At 32.6% G+C, this 12742-nt stretch overlaps 2 protein-coding genes across 2 annotated transcripts; both read right to left on the reverse strand.

Moving 5' to 3' along the window:
* Positions 1–1410: 1410 nt before the first annotated feature.
* Positions 1411–3430, reverse strand: LOC120209553 (septum-promoting GTP-binding protein 1-like). Its single transcript, XM_039208536.1, has 6 exons — positions 3004–3430; positions 2789–2906; positions 2607–2703; positions 2464–2503; positions 1962–2046; positions 1411–1589 (listed from the first exon to the last, which is right to left on the reverse strand). The coding sequence occupies exons 1-6, from the start codon at positions 3313–3315 to the stop codon at positions 1426–1428; spliced, it is 816 nt and encodes a 271-aa protein (XP_039064467.1). The 5' UTR covers positions 3316–3430; the 3' UTR covers positions 1411–1425.
* Positions 3431–10590: 7160 nt separating this feature from the next.
* Positions 10591–11929, reverse strand: LOC120209415 (sm-like protein LSM8). Its single transcript, XM_039208438.1, has 7 exons — positions 11923–11929; positions 11806–11839; positions 11649–11692; positions 11415–11455; positions 11197–11271; positions 10959–11011; positions 10591–10856 (listed from the first exon to the last, which is right to left on the reverse strand). Exons 1-7 carry the CDS (start codon positions 11927–11929, stop codon positions 10766–10768), a joined length of 345 nt encoding a protein of 114 aa, XP_039064369.1. The 3' UTR covers positions 10591–10765.
* Between the last annotated feature and the right edge of the window lie 813 nt (positions 11930–12742).

Genomic DNA, 12742 nt, shown 5'->3' on the forward strand with positions numbered 1-12742 from the left:
TAAGATAAAATTAGGGGTTTGATTTCAATTAGATGTAGATGTTTGGTTTGGTGTTTTCCTTCAAACCCCAAAGGTTAAAAATCATGCTATGTTAATAAACTAACTTCATAAACACTATAAATTTTCAGAAAATGTTATATGATACGTGATAGACAACTGCATACAATATAGCTAATGATATACATTATATAGCTGATGATGGGCTATGGTTTACTGTAAATTTGTATACAATAAGACCTGAAAATATGACTCAAATCTCAGTTTTCCCAACGCTACATTGTTTTTCTGCTTCATAGTCTTCTTTCTGCTACTTCCAGGGCTGATGGTCTAAGCATAAAGCGCATCCAAGGGACTTACTGTTCCCTGGAAACCTCACTACATCCCGAAGATTAAGAGACTGATGTTCGAGTCTCGATCGATCAAAGGATAGTTTCATCTTTGCAAAAACTGTTGCGTACAGAAGGTCCTCGTTTACGATTACCGCAATCTTCACTGCACTCATTCAAACATCTAAAGTTCGTATTATCAATGAATGTAGTGTGAACTTTAACAGCAGGAAATCAAAATGATTCGATGCAACACCTTTCGTTCTCGGTGAATTAGGCCACGGTTGATGAAGATCTTCATATTGTAGATAATCTTACAATAATGATGATTATAAACAATGCCATAGGAAGGCATCATGTGCTTTTCTTAATGTTCTGCTGCGGCTGGGAGAGAATCTGTCTGAATAAAACAAGGATTAATGCTGTGAACCTTGGTCCCATATGGTCTGATATTAATAAGAACAAGAACAATGAGTATGTATTCATTTTAAAATGCCATGGACGGTCCATAATCCCATAATTGCATTATAACAAGTACTCCGTAATCTCATTCTCATATTCTTTAAGTTGCTTGAAACCCAAGTGGAATTATTCCATCTCCACTCATCACCATCATTTCCCCCTACAATAAAGAACCCTTCCAGGAAGGCAAAGCAGATTCTCCTATTTTCTTATTGATTTCTGTCCCTCTACTATGCTCAAATTATAGATTTAGTCCTAATTTAATTCGACATAACTTGATCATCAACTTTTCATTAATTAGTCCAAAGTTTGGTGGTTGTGGGGTCAATTTGGTGCTAAGAATTGGAGAATAACTTTTATTTATTTATTTATTCTCCTTCCCATATTCTTGCCTTCCTATTTCAACTATGTACATAAAAATAAGTGAAGATAAAAAAAGGAAAAAACAATTTTTAATCCCTGAACTTAGTAATTTTGTCAATTTGATCTCTGAACTTTTTCTATCCACATTAATTCATGAACTTGGATTTTAATCAATCAATCATCATGATGATGCATCATCATTAAAAATGAGAGATGTCAAGTTTATGTACTATTATGGATAAAAAGGCTCAAGAATGTCTTAAATAAACAGGTGCTAGAAGTCGATAATGGGTTCTCCCACGGTCAAGTTTCTCTCAACCGTCCAAGACAAGTTAAAGAGTTTGGCCATGATGAACTTAAAGATCTTGTTCACATTGATGTTATGTTTAGCACTTGAGAAGAAAAGGGTTGCCTTCATTGCCTTCACGTATGCTCTTGCCTGTTCCAATTTCAACTTTGGTTAATTATATTGCTTTGAAAATTACCCCAAAAAAGAAACAATTCTTATTTCTTTAAGAACATTATAATCAAATTGGTTTATTATCTAAAATGAAGTTTGTTTGTCCAAAGTAATCAAATTCCAAATTCCCAACTTTTAAAAAGACAGAGAGATGGTTGTCACAATTGTCAAATGGCTGACAGAATTGACAAATAAAGACTCCCCCATGACAACAATTCCTCTAGTTCAAATGCTTGATAAATGACACAGTAATGGCTTGTGTATTTCTGATCTTATCTAAGGATTTTTTCGTTTTCGATACCGATCTTGTTGAATACGAGAATGGCACGAATACGAACATAAGTTGTTACCCTGAGTCACAATAGTCCATTGCAAATCTGGGGGGAGCTTAACAAATTCATCAAATTTTGTTCCTATTAATACTGGAATTGCTGTCTGCAAAAATCATGGGAAAACCCATATTGAAATAAGAACACAAACTGATATAAGAACACAGGCATAAACATCAGGAATCTTAATGGCTCCACTTGATAAAATTCTTTACTGAATACAGAGACCACCTATTGATTGGAGCACTAATATTATGGGCCTAGTACTGAAAGCTTCACATCAATTCTCTTTATTATCTGCAAAGTAAAGCTTGAAATTTTGATACCAATCTAATAATTTCCTCATTAAATTCACCCATTCCCCACAGTCATTTACAAGTCAACAGTTCCTTTCTTAAACTAACAAATTATTAATGTATTAGCAGTCAATTATTGTATTAAAGATGCAATTAATTACACACATCGACAAATTTATTGCAGTTTTAAAATTCTAAACCCAACGAAATTAAGCTGATTTTACTACCTGATTCCATTTCCTTGCTTGACTATACCATCCAACAACACTGCAAAAACCAACAAAAAAAACTTGCAAGAATCATAAAACTATATCGTCAATTTGCATTTGTAGGGCTTATTTCCAGTTGAAAAACAGGTTTTTGAACTAACCTGTTAAGGGTGCATCGGTTTGTTAGATCAAACATAAACAAAATTGCTACTGAATCTTTACAAGCAATTGGAAGATGATCAAGAGAGTTACAGTCGCCTGAAATGAAGAAAAAATCACAAAGAAAACAATGAGAAAAAAGAAGGAAAAATTACGGTTCTGCAGTTTAGAAACAAAGATATACCTCCCACATCCCATATGCTGAAAGCAATCCTAGCACGTTGAACAAATAATGTTTTGTTTACTAAATTTAATCCGGACATTTCCAAGCTCCTCTCTTGTTCATCCCCAACATATTTGATCTTCCAAAAAAACAAAAAAACAAAAACAAAAGGGTTAATTATTCTAAAAAGAATTTCATCAAACACAAAAGAAACCAAAAACTCATGCTTTCTTTACCAGAAAACTCGTTTTCCCAATCTGACAGTCACCTAACAAACTGATCTTCAAGCTAACCAAATCCGAATCTGACTTGTACCCTTCGTCGGTTAAGGCCTCCCCTTCGTCATCGTCGTCTCCAATAACCACCACTCCTTCCACCGGAGAAGAATCCCGGCGAGTCAACTTCCTGTAGTGAACGGGTCGTCTTCCTATAGAACAAACAAGAATCCTATCCCAAATGTGCCTAAAAAACCTTCGAAAAATCGATACCCTTCCTAGTATACTCCATTTAATGTTAACATGAACAAGTTTCCTGCAAATTCGTGTCATTGTTTTCGCTCATGAATGGTTTCGGACATGGAAATGGAAGATTGGTCGTTGTTTCGACATAGTATTTTGTTGTTTCTTTCTTCAGCTTTAAGCTTTGCAAGAGCTTAGTATATTTGTAATGTAATAGGGATAGCGGTTGACCGGTATTTTTATTTTTGTACCCAAATAGTCCAAAATGCCGGCTCCTTGGGGTTTACGTACGGTGGGTATTTGGGTCAATTTCGGTAAGCCAAAGGACTAGTATAAAAAGACGACAAGGGTAATTTGGTTAATTCAGCTAAAAGGGTAATTTTGGGAAGATTGTAATAATTCTTTTTTTGAAGGATAAATCTTTGTCTACCATCTACATATACCAAGCACAAGAATCTTGTGACGTGTCTTTTTCAAAGATAAGAAAAGCAAGATTATTGTTTTTTTTATTAAGATAAAGATTAAAGAAGTGTTGGGCTTATTATCAAAGTCGCTTCGGTAGTAAAGAAATTATTATTATTCTTTGAGATTTTGGGTTCGAGTATCAAAAATATTGAAGGTGTGAATGTTCAATGTTAAATAATTTATAGTTATTTTTAAATAGATATTTCATTGTATTTACCGTAATTTAATAAAAGAAAAAGAAGTGTTGGGTATTGGGTCTATGAAACTTTCCATGTTTATCAAATAAGTGATCCATTTATAACTTTTAATAGTCAATTACTCAATAAGATATTATTCTATATTCAGATGACCAATTGTGTACTTTACCATATAAAAATGGGACGTGAGAATTATTTGAATATAAAGGTTAAGATCCACTTACATTTAGTGTAAAACTTTTAATTTTATACTTTTTTAGGATCATTTGATGAAGGGATATCAAAGGATGAGATTAATTCCGTGTTTTTCTTCATTGAATATCTTCTCATTTTCTAAAGTTAATCTCAGCCTTTGATTTCATCTTATCCAATAATCTAAAAAATACATAAAACTTTTTTATTTTACACTATATAATTGATAATCATGATTAAATTATATCTTTAATGGATTACATTAAAAATAATGGTATAAAAAGATAAATTGATCAAACATTAGTTTTATTTATATTATTGCTATTTTAATATTTAAAAAATTGAGTTTAAATTAATTTAAATATGATTATCTTCTATTTTGATCAGTTTAGAGTTAGGTTGAATTTTTCTTATAATTTTAAAAAAGTTTAAAATGTTAATTTAAAGTGGGCATTTGAGCTTTTTGAAATACTACCTCATAAGATGCACAATAATCTAAGCTTTGATGTTTTAAAAAATAAAAATTTGCAAATATAACAATGGAAGGTCCTCGTCGAAAGACAAAACATTGAAATCTAATTAATTAATAGGATTAATTATGCATTTAATATTTAAATTATCAATTTTGATCAGTTTTAATACTTAAACTATTAATTTTAATCAATTTTAATACTTAAACTATCATAATTAAATTTAAATTCGATTCAAACCGGAGATCGTTGAGTAGGTCTAATTTGGATATATACTATAGCAATGAAGAAGAAAAGGTGAAGGCCAACAAGACGGCGAATGTAGTGTTGCGGTTTCAAAGGGGTGGTTGGTGGTTGACAATGACAAAGCACAGAGTGCATGTGAATCAGCTCAAGTGACTTGGAAACGACCCACTTGTTAACATCATTAACTAAATTAAGTTATTAATTATATCCATATTTGATCTTACGTACATTAATTGATTATTATATGGGTAAAGTCCACAAATGTCTCCTGATTATGAGTTGTTTTATTAAGTTCGTCGACTATTAAAAATTACAAGAAGATCACCTGACTATTCATTATGTTCCGAACTCATCATTTTTTGGGATTAAAATTGGTGGTTGTTTAAGTTGTACGTTAACATGGTAACTAAGATATGATAGTCGTTTGAGATTCTAGGATCATATTTTATCATATCACAATCACTATGTTAACGTTCAACTCAAAATATCATCCACCTTTTAAAGAAAAATGACGGGTTTGTAACATAATGAATAGTCGAATGACCATTTTGTAACTTTTAATAGTCGAGAGACTTAACAAAACAACACTCTATAGTCATAAATATATTTTATAACTTTTAATAGTTGAGAGATTTAATAAGGTAATACCCTACAGTCGAGGAACTATTTTTGTACTTTACCTTTATTATTTTATACCAAATGTGACATTGTTTGATGTTTGTTTATTATTTTAATATTTACTAAACATGTCATTTTTACATGAGATAATTATATAAAATGTTCTTAAATTATGATCATATCTTAAATTAATCTTTAAATTTTAAGATATTTTATATCAATTATGAAATTATGAGTCATTCTAAACTAATCACTAAACTTTAATATTATATTATCTACAACTAAAATAGATATACTTAAACCTCTACATACAAGTTTGAGGTAAAAACTTATGAATAGGGATGGACATGAGTCGGATTTTTGGTTCACTCGACACGACCCGAGAACAAGAAATACTCCACCCGAGATTCGACCCGGGCCGACCAAAACAAGACCCGAACCCGACCCGATATATAACTTAAAAATCCGTCTCGACCTGACTCGACCCGAAATAATAAAAAATATTATTTTTATTTAATAAAAATAGTGACTTAATTGAAAAAAATAATATATAGAGGGATTTTATTATAATTATTCATAAATAAATAAGATAAAATTATATATTTTTTCGGGTCGGATCGAGTCTTTTTGACCCTAAACCCAAACCCGACCCAACCCGAACATCACATTAAAAAAACCCGACCTGAACCTATTTTTTTTAAAAAAATCCGACCCGTTCGGATCAAATCGGGCCGGAAGCCGTCGGATCGGTCCCATACACATCCCTACTTATGATGTTAGATTGTATTAAATGGAAGGAAGTTCTCATCCACACTTCTTGAAAGAACTCTTTGCACCATAGATACGACTAGCATAGATTCTCTTTGCACCCACTCACAAAGTGGAATTAAAATATTAAAAAATATCATATAAAAGTAAAGATTTTCAAAATTGATATAATTTAAATTATATTTTTGATATAATAAAATACACAAAACACCGCATAAACACGTAGAATTATTAATCTAAATTAGAAAAATTGATTTCAAAAACAAATTCCTATTATTTTTATCTAAAATATTTTTAATTAATATCACGTGTTGATTTTAAGTACGCTGAATAAGTTAAATTAAAATACTTTATCATCATATTTATAACCAAACATAAACATTACTTTTTTAATTTTCAATCGATTCATGATAACCTTTAATTATTTCCAACTTCTCATCATATCTTCCATCTATTATTGTTGTTGCAATCTTTGATTAAATAATAATCTTAGGTCAAGTTAGGTTTAATCCTAATCAAAATATATTCATTCAAATTAATTTTAAAAATCTATATTTGAATAAACATAGTTATAATTAAATTTTAAAACACCGTATGTCTAGTTAACGTTGTGATTATTTTAAGATAATTGTACGAATCAAATGATATCAATGGCTAAAGCGATAGTTGTTATCACTAGAGATCTTGGTCCTCCGGATTCGAGCACCAACAATTACAGAGCATTTAAGTTTTTATTGTCAAATGATTGATAGTCATTAAAACATGTGCTATCAATTGTAATCACTTAAATTAATCAAATTAATAATGATAATTATTTTAAACTTCAATAACGTATCTTTTTTCACAAGACTTTACTTTATCATTGTATCTTTATTTTTGACCATGTCTTTATTTTTAAATATTAATTAATAACATAAATATATAACGGTGAATTAAAATACTTTTTTAAAAATAAAAATATTTAAAAAAAACATATCATTAAATATTTAATAAATACGTTTTATTCTAAATATTTACTCGGTAAGGGAAAAAAGGTTTTAGTTTTAGTTTTAGCCCAATTGAACTGGATTCATTGTTCCAAACCCAATTCTTTTTGTACGGAACTCTCCTTTCTTATGATTTTTCTCTGTTCTTTTCCAAAACCCTTTTGTTAAACTCTACATAAATATTGTATCTTCGTTAAATTTTAGTTAATTAATCTGCAAAAATAAGAGAAAACAATGGACTCGCCGATTGATTCTGCCAAAGAAGAGAAATTGAAATCTCTTACGGGACAGCTTACTATCTTACCTCCCCTTAACCCATTACATATGGAACAAGGGACAGCCATAGAAGGTCATCATATTTTCAGTGTCTTTTAAAGGCTTGTTTTAATTTCTTTCTATTTTAATTTTTAATTTTTGAGTTTTTTTTAATGGTGAAAATGCTGAGAGAGCGAAATAAGAGGATAAAATTTATAGGAGTTTTGGGTTGCATATTTTCAGTTTGAGAAACTAGCTGTTTGGCTGCCGAGAAAGCTGAGAGGGGAAAAGAAAAAGGACTTCGGAAATTAGAACTAGGAGTTCTAAACTTTTCTCTCTGTTGTTTTATTTAAGGAGGAACAAATTCAAATCCATGTTTACTAGGAGATGATTTATATAACCAGTTTAATGCTAGAGAATTGTGTTAATTCTAATTTCTTCTTATGCTTGTCAAATTTTTCTGTGAAATTAGGTAAGGAGAGACTTGAGATTGTTGAAATCTGCTAATTTGGAGGAATTATTAAATTCCTGCTTTCTGGTTATCACTGGAAAGAGACCTAAACAAAAGGTGCAGCTTTTAGAAAGGTATGCGTGTTAATTGTTAGTACATTTATGTTTGAACCAATATAATTATATGTTTATTGTTAGGTACTAAGATATTGAAAGATGTATATACTTACATCGGTCGGTGTAAGTATGTGTTAAGTGCTACACTTTTTTTTATTCACATACACCGATGTAATATGTGTTAGGTTTTACACTTTTGTCTTTTATTCAGTTACACTAGTGTAAGTATGTGTTAAGTGCTACACTTGTTTATTTTATTCATTTACACCGGTGTAAGTATGTGTTAAGTGTTACATTTTTTTTGTAGTATGAATTATGAAAAAAATTTGACAAATAATTGTAATAGGTTAACCTACGGTTAACCTGTAATCAAACCGTTAATAACAGTTAACTAGTAGCAGTCAACCGTTTCTTAATGGTTAGGTTATGGTTAGAAAAATCTCATAACCATTATAACGGTTAACCGACCGTTTATGTTAAATGGTATGGTTAACCGTCCATGAACAGCCCTAGAGAAAATATGATGCCGGAAAACCTAATTTTATGGAACGGCTTTTGGGGGCAGCACGGCTACTATCACAGGTACATGGTTCGTTCTCTTTGCTTTCTCTTCCTATATTGCGGCTACTACCAGTTTCCTGCAAATTATTATTTCTCTTTTCTAGCTTATAGAACTTCTCGGACTTTGCCTTTAATCCAAAAACTTAATGTTGATTACTGCAGTCTTAGATTTATCATCTTTAGATTTTTGTTTACATTATTGCATCTTTAGCCTTCTCATCTATGTATATTTATGTTGCATCTCAACTGACTTTTATTAATTCCCCTGTTTAATGTTTTCGTTCTACGTGAAAGGTAAAAGAATAGTTGACATGATGTTCTATGTTATAGAGCTCAAATATTTTATCGCCGTTTCCCATTTGAACCGGATGCAACCATTGAGGACCGTAAATTCCATGTAATTATGCGCATTCATTCCTGCTTCCTGTTGCATGGCCTAACCCGACATTTATATATGAATGGATATCTGTTTCTCTTGCAGATGGTTGAGCCAATGTTGAGGGCAGCAACGTATCCGTATCTAGTTCTTTTGTTAAATTGGATACTACTTAAGAATCAGGGAAATTTAAATCTTTCTTTAACCGGATACTACTAAAGAATTGGGAAGAGTTTAAAATAGAGATTGAAAGTTTAGATTTTGTTTTGCGTTAACGGGTCAGGTAGTGATGCATATATTGGCAAATCCTTAAAATACACATGCCAAAACAGTCGAAGAACTTCTATCTTCTTTTGATAACCTTGACTGTGCTATAGTCAGGTATAGCTCGCTCATTTTTTATGGGATTTTCTGTGACTGTTTTATCTCCCCTCGCACGCCTTAGAGTTTTGGTTCAACAAGTAAGTTCAAAACCTTCCGGTTGAATAGTCAAATTTTGTGGAAAAAGTTTGTACCCCACTTAGGTCATTGTGTGACTGCATTGTGCGAGTTCACATGGTTAACGAACCTGTTCTAAGTAGCCATTCTGTAAAATTAAATCAGCAAGGAATTGAGGTTGACCCCATTCTCCATATTTGATAGATTCTTACTGTCCCAATTTCCTTACAGTGGAGCCTCATCCTTTTTGCTTAACAATGATGCCATGTATTTAGAGAGTTTTATCCGAAAAAAGAGGACCATGTCACCCTAGAGTGTGTCTGGAACACATATAAGTTTATATTGGTTGAGAGGATGAATACATGTGAGATTGAAATGCAAGAAGGGGTAATGAAGTGCGATACAAGACTATCCAGTCAGTACTTGGAGGTATAGACATTCATTGCCTAGACTCTTTGCTGCTCATTAACTGGAGTTACACAGTCATCTAATCCTTTAAATTTTAGCTTCCAAAATACTCGGTTTCAAGATGAGAAGATTTCGGTGGTATGAATCTATTTTAGGCACTAACATGTACGTTCAATTTCTGTTGTAGATGATAAACCAACTGCCGAGAATGCTGATGCTGAAATATCACCCCATATGAATGAGACTACAACTGACTTCATAAGAGACCACAATGACGAGGACACAAAGCAGGTTGAAAATTCTGCTGAAAAAGCAGATAACACTGTTGTTACCAAAAACCCTTGGCAGAAGACCGTCTCCCAAGCTAGCTCGCTGGCAGATACTGGTACTTCTGCTGGCTCAAGTAGTTTAAAATTGGCATCTAATGTGAGGAAAGTGGCGTTTGTACCCGTGAAAAGGCCAGCGTCTTCAACAGGAAACCAACTGATGTACCTTTAAAAGAATCCAGAAGTAATGGAGGTTATAAGACAGATGCCTTCTATTGCTTGCTCACCCGTGGAAACCTCAACGATAGTCTCTTTGGATGATCGATGGATTCAACAAGTCATTCTTTGTTTTCAATCAGTATCGTTCTTGGTAGTATTGTGTAATTTTAATATCCTCTGATACCAATCTTCCAAAGAACTGAATCTTGGTTTTCCAAGGCTATGTTTCATTTGTACATTTCACAAATCAGAGGGTTCGTTTATTTTCAATGGAATTTGCAACACCGCGTGGAGCCCTGAACAGACATTGCATTCCATTTTTTTATTTCTTTCACACTATATTATGATCAATATGAATGCAGGTAAACAGCTACCAATAAAATGATAGAAATGCATCCAAAAATCATTACACATTTGGTTTCTCATCATATTTATGTTCTTTAGCATGTTTTCCTAGGAACTTAGTTCAAAGTGCTGTTCTTATCAACTATAAACTTTCATAGTTCTATCAATGGATAACAGGCATCAGAGGGTGTGCTCTAAGGTTTGACAAGTCAAGAGCAGAATAAAGCTCTTCGTCTAGTTCACCTACAACACTTCTGCCATAATTGAAGGATAAAAAGTTGTTACAGTAAGCATATAGAAAACTAACTGAAAATCCCAAATAATCAATAGAAAACAAAGCAGAAAACACGACATACATGTTATCTCCTCTTATTATGTACAAACCCAGCACAAGTTGCTGAACACCTTCCTGCAAATAAGTTGGGATGGAAAACAAAAAGAAGCAGGGAAACGATCATAAAAAGGCAATTAAGTTGTTCACATGTATTAGGATAAAGAAAAACCTCTTGCTTCTTCAACAAAAGTAGGTGTCAATGATTAAATGAATAATAATAATAATAATAATTATATAGCCTGTGGAATAAGGGCACAAACCTTGGTAGAGTACACACGTTCATGAGATTCGTCGAGAATGATATTTGTAGCCTGATCAAAGCCTTTTATAACGCCCTTTTTATTTGAGAGAAGAAAAACAAAGGAATAATGAAGCAAATGAGGATCTTACTGAAACTAGAAATAGTTTAGAAATACACAAATAAAATGATCTTATTTCAAAAGTTGAAGAAATGCATAGCGAGAATGCCTTAGCATACCACAATGTTGCGTCCATCATTGGTAATGATCAAGATTGTCTCTGCACAGAAAGGAAATGATTCAGATATAGAAACAGAGAGCCTAAATAACTTTGACGAAAAATGTCAATCAAGAATGTATGGAATAGAAACACAGTTTGAAAGTTGATGCGGATTCAGCTCCACGGTTCATTGGCCTTGAGATGCTATGCTAAAACATTTCAAGAAACAAAGAGGTTATTGCAGTTTGCTTACGATCTACAAGGGACTCAAGTCCAGGGCCGGTTGCCCTTTTGAAGCTCCGAAAGAGCAGTAAACATGATTAGCAAGACAAGACCACAATTTTCTGCACAAGAAAAGGGAAGATATAAGTTCCTGAGTACCGCAAATTCATTCACACAAACAAGCAGACAAGATACTTATCACAAGAACACAAGAAAAGATCACTGTTTCAAGCAAAAAAGAAAAAGAACAAGAATAGTACTAACGATCATGCAATGTCATATGGAAGAATCAAAGGTCTACATACAATCCATCTCCGAAAATAACGTAAGGATAAATACTTTGTAATTCAAATACTTCTTCGAAAATTCCTTTTAGTATCATACAGACAAAATCTTAAAAGAAAATTGAAACTGGAGAGTTATGAACTGTCCAGTATACACTATTCATTCATGCATTAAGTTTCACAAGTGAAATGAAGAACTCAGTAGCAATGCTTAAAGAAACTTTAGGATCATACCTTTTACAATCTCAATGCAATTCAGGATCATCTTTTTCACAGAACAAATTTGCAGCTTTAAACAGATTAACATTCAATAAGAGTTCTTCAATTGATTAAAAGTCCAGCTTTTAACACGAAGTCCAATCCAGAAGACAAAAACAAAAGACCCATCGCCATACACAAACAAAACAAAAGGAATCAAGAGCTTTCAACATCAACCCAGATTTCAAAATCACTCATTTTAACAGGCTCAAGTCTCAGATTCCCATATTTGATCAGATTAACAACTCAAAAACTATAGTAAAACTTATATTAACAGTTAAGAACCAATAAGAAATCATTACAGAAGAGTTAACCAAACCATAAATTTTGACAGAGAGGAGCCCAAACCTAATGTGGAGCAGCTCAAGGGCGGGTCAGTTAGAAATCTGAATATTTATCGGGTCGGGTTTTTCCAAAGTATGCCGGCTGTGTGCAGAGACGGGGAAAAAGAAGAGCTTGAAAAAAATAGGTAGTTTATTGGAGTGCTGGTTTCCCGTTGGGAAGGTAATGACGTGGCGTAACCTGTGGCGTAGGTTGCTTTCTTAAGGATGAGTGGCATATGATCTTGCCTTCAACAGGCCTG

The sequence above is a fragment of the Hibiscus syriacus genome, unplaced genomic scaffold, assembly GCF_006381635.1.
Source record: "Hibiscus syriacus cultivar Baekdansim isolate YM2019G1 unplaced genomic scaffold, ASM638163v2 tig00000656_pilon, whole genome shotgun sequence".
In the NCBI taxonomy this organism is placed as follows: domain Eukaryota; kingdom Viridiplantae; phylum Streptophyta; class Magnoliopsida; order Malvales; family Malvaceae; genus Hibiscus; species Hibiscus syriacus.

What these genes read in the sequence shown, in the direction of transcription:
- LOC120209553 (XM_039208536.1), bottom strand. Translation starts at nt 3,315, where the DNA reads ATGACACGAATTTGCAGGAAACTTGTTCATGTTAACATTAAATGGAGT. An exon ending in CAGCATATGGGATGTGGGAG is followed by an intron (nt 2,704 to 2,788) that starts GTATATCTTTGT and finishes TCTTCATTTCAG; the next exon opens with GCGACTGTAACTCTCTTGAT. An exon ending in ATGGACTATTGTGACTCAGG is followed by an intron (nt 1,590 to 1,961) that starts GTAACAACTTAT and finishes AATTGGAACAGG; the next exon opens with CAAGAGCATACGTGAAGGCA.
- LOC120209415 (XM_039208438.1), bottom strand. An exon ending in ATGATGGACGCAACATTGTG is followed by an intron (nt 11,272 to 11,414) that starts GTATGCTAAGGC and finishes TCAAATAAAAAG; the next exon opens with GGCGTTATAAAAGGCTTTGA. An exon ending in ATAATAAGAGGAGATAACAT is followed by an intron (nt 10,857 to 10,958) that starts GTATGTCGTGTT and finishes CAATTATGGCAG; the next exon opens with AAGTGTTGTAGGTGAACTAG.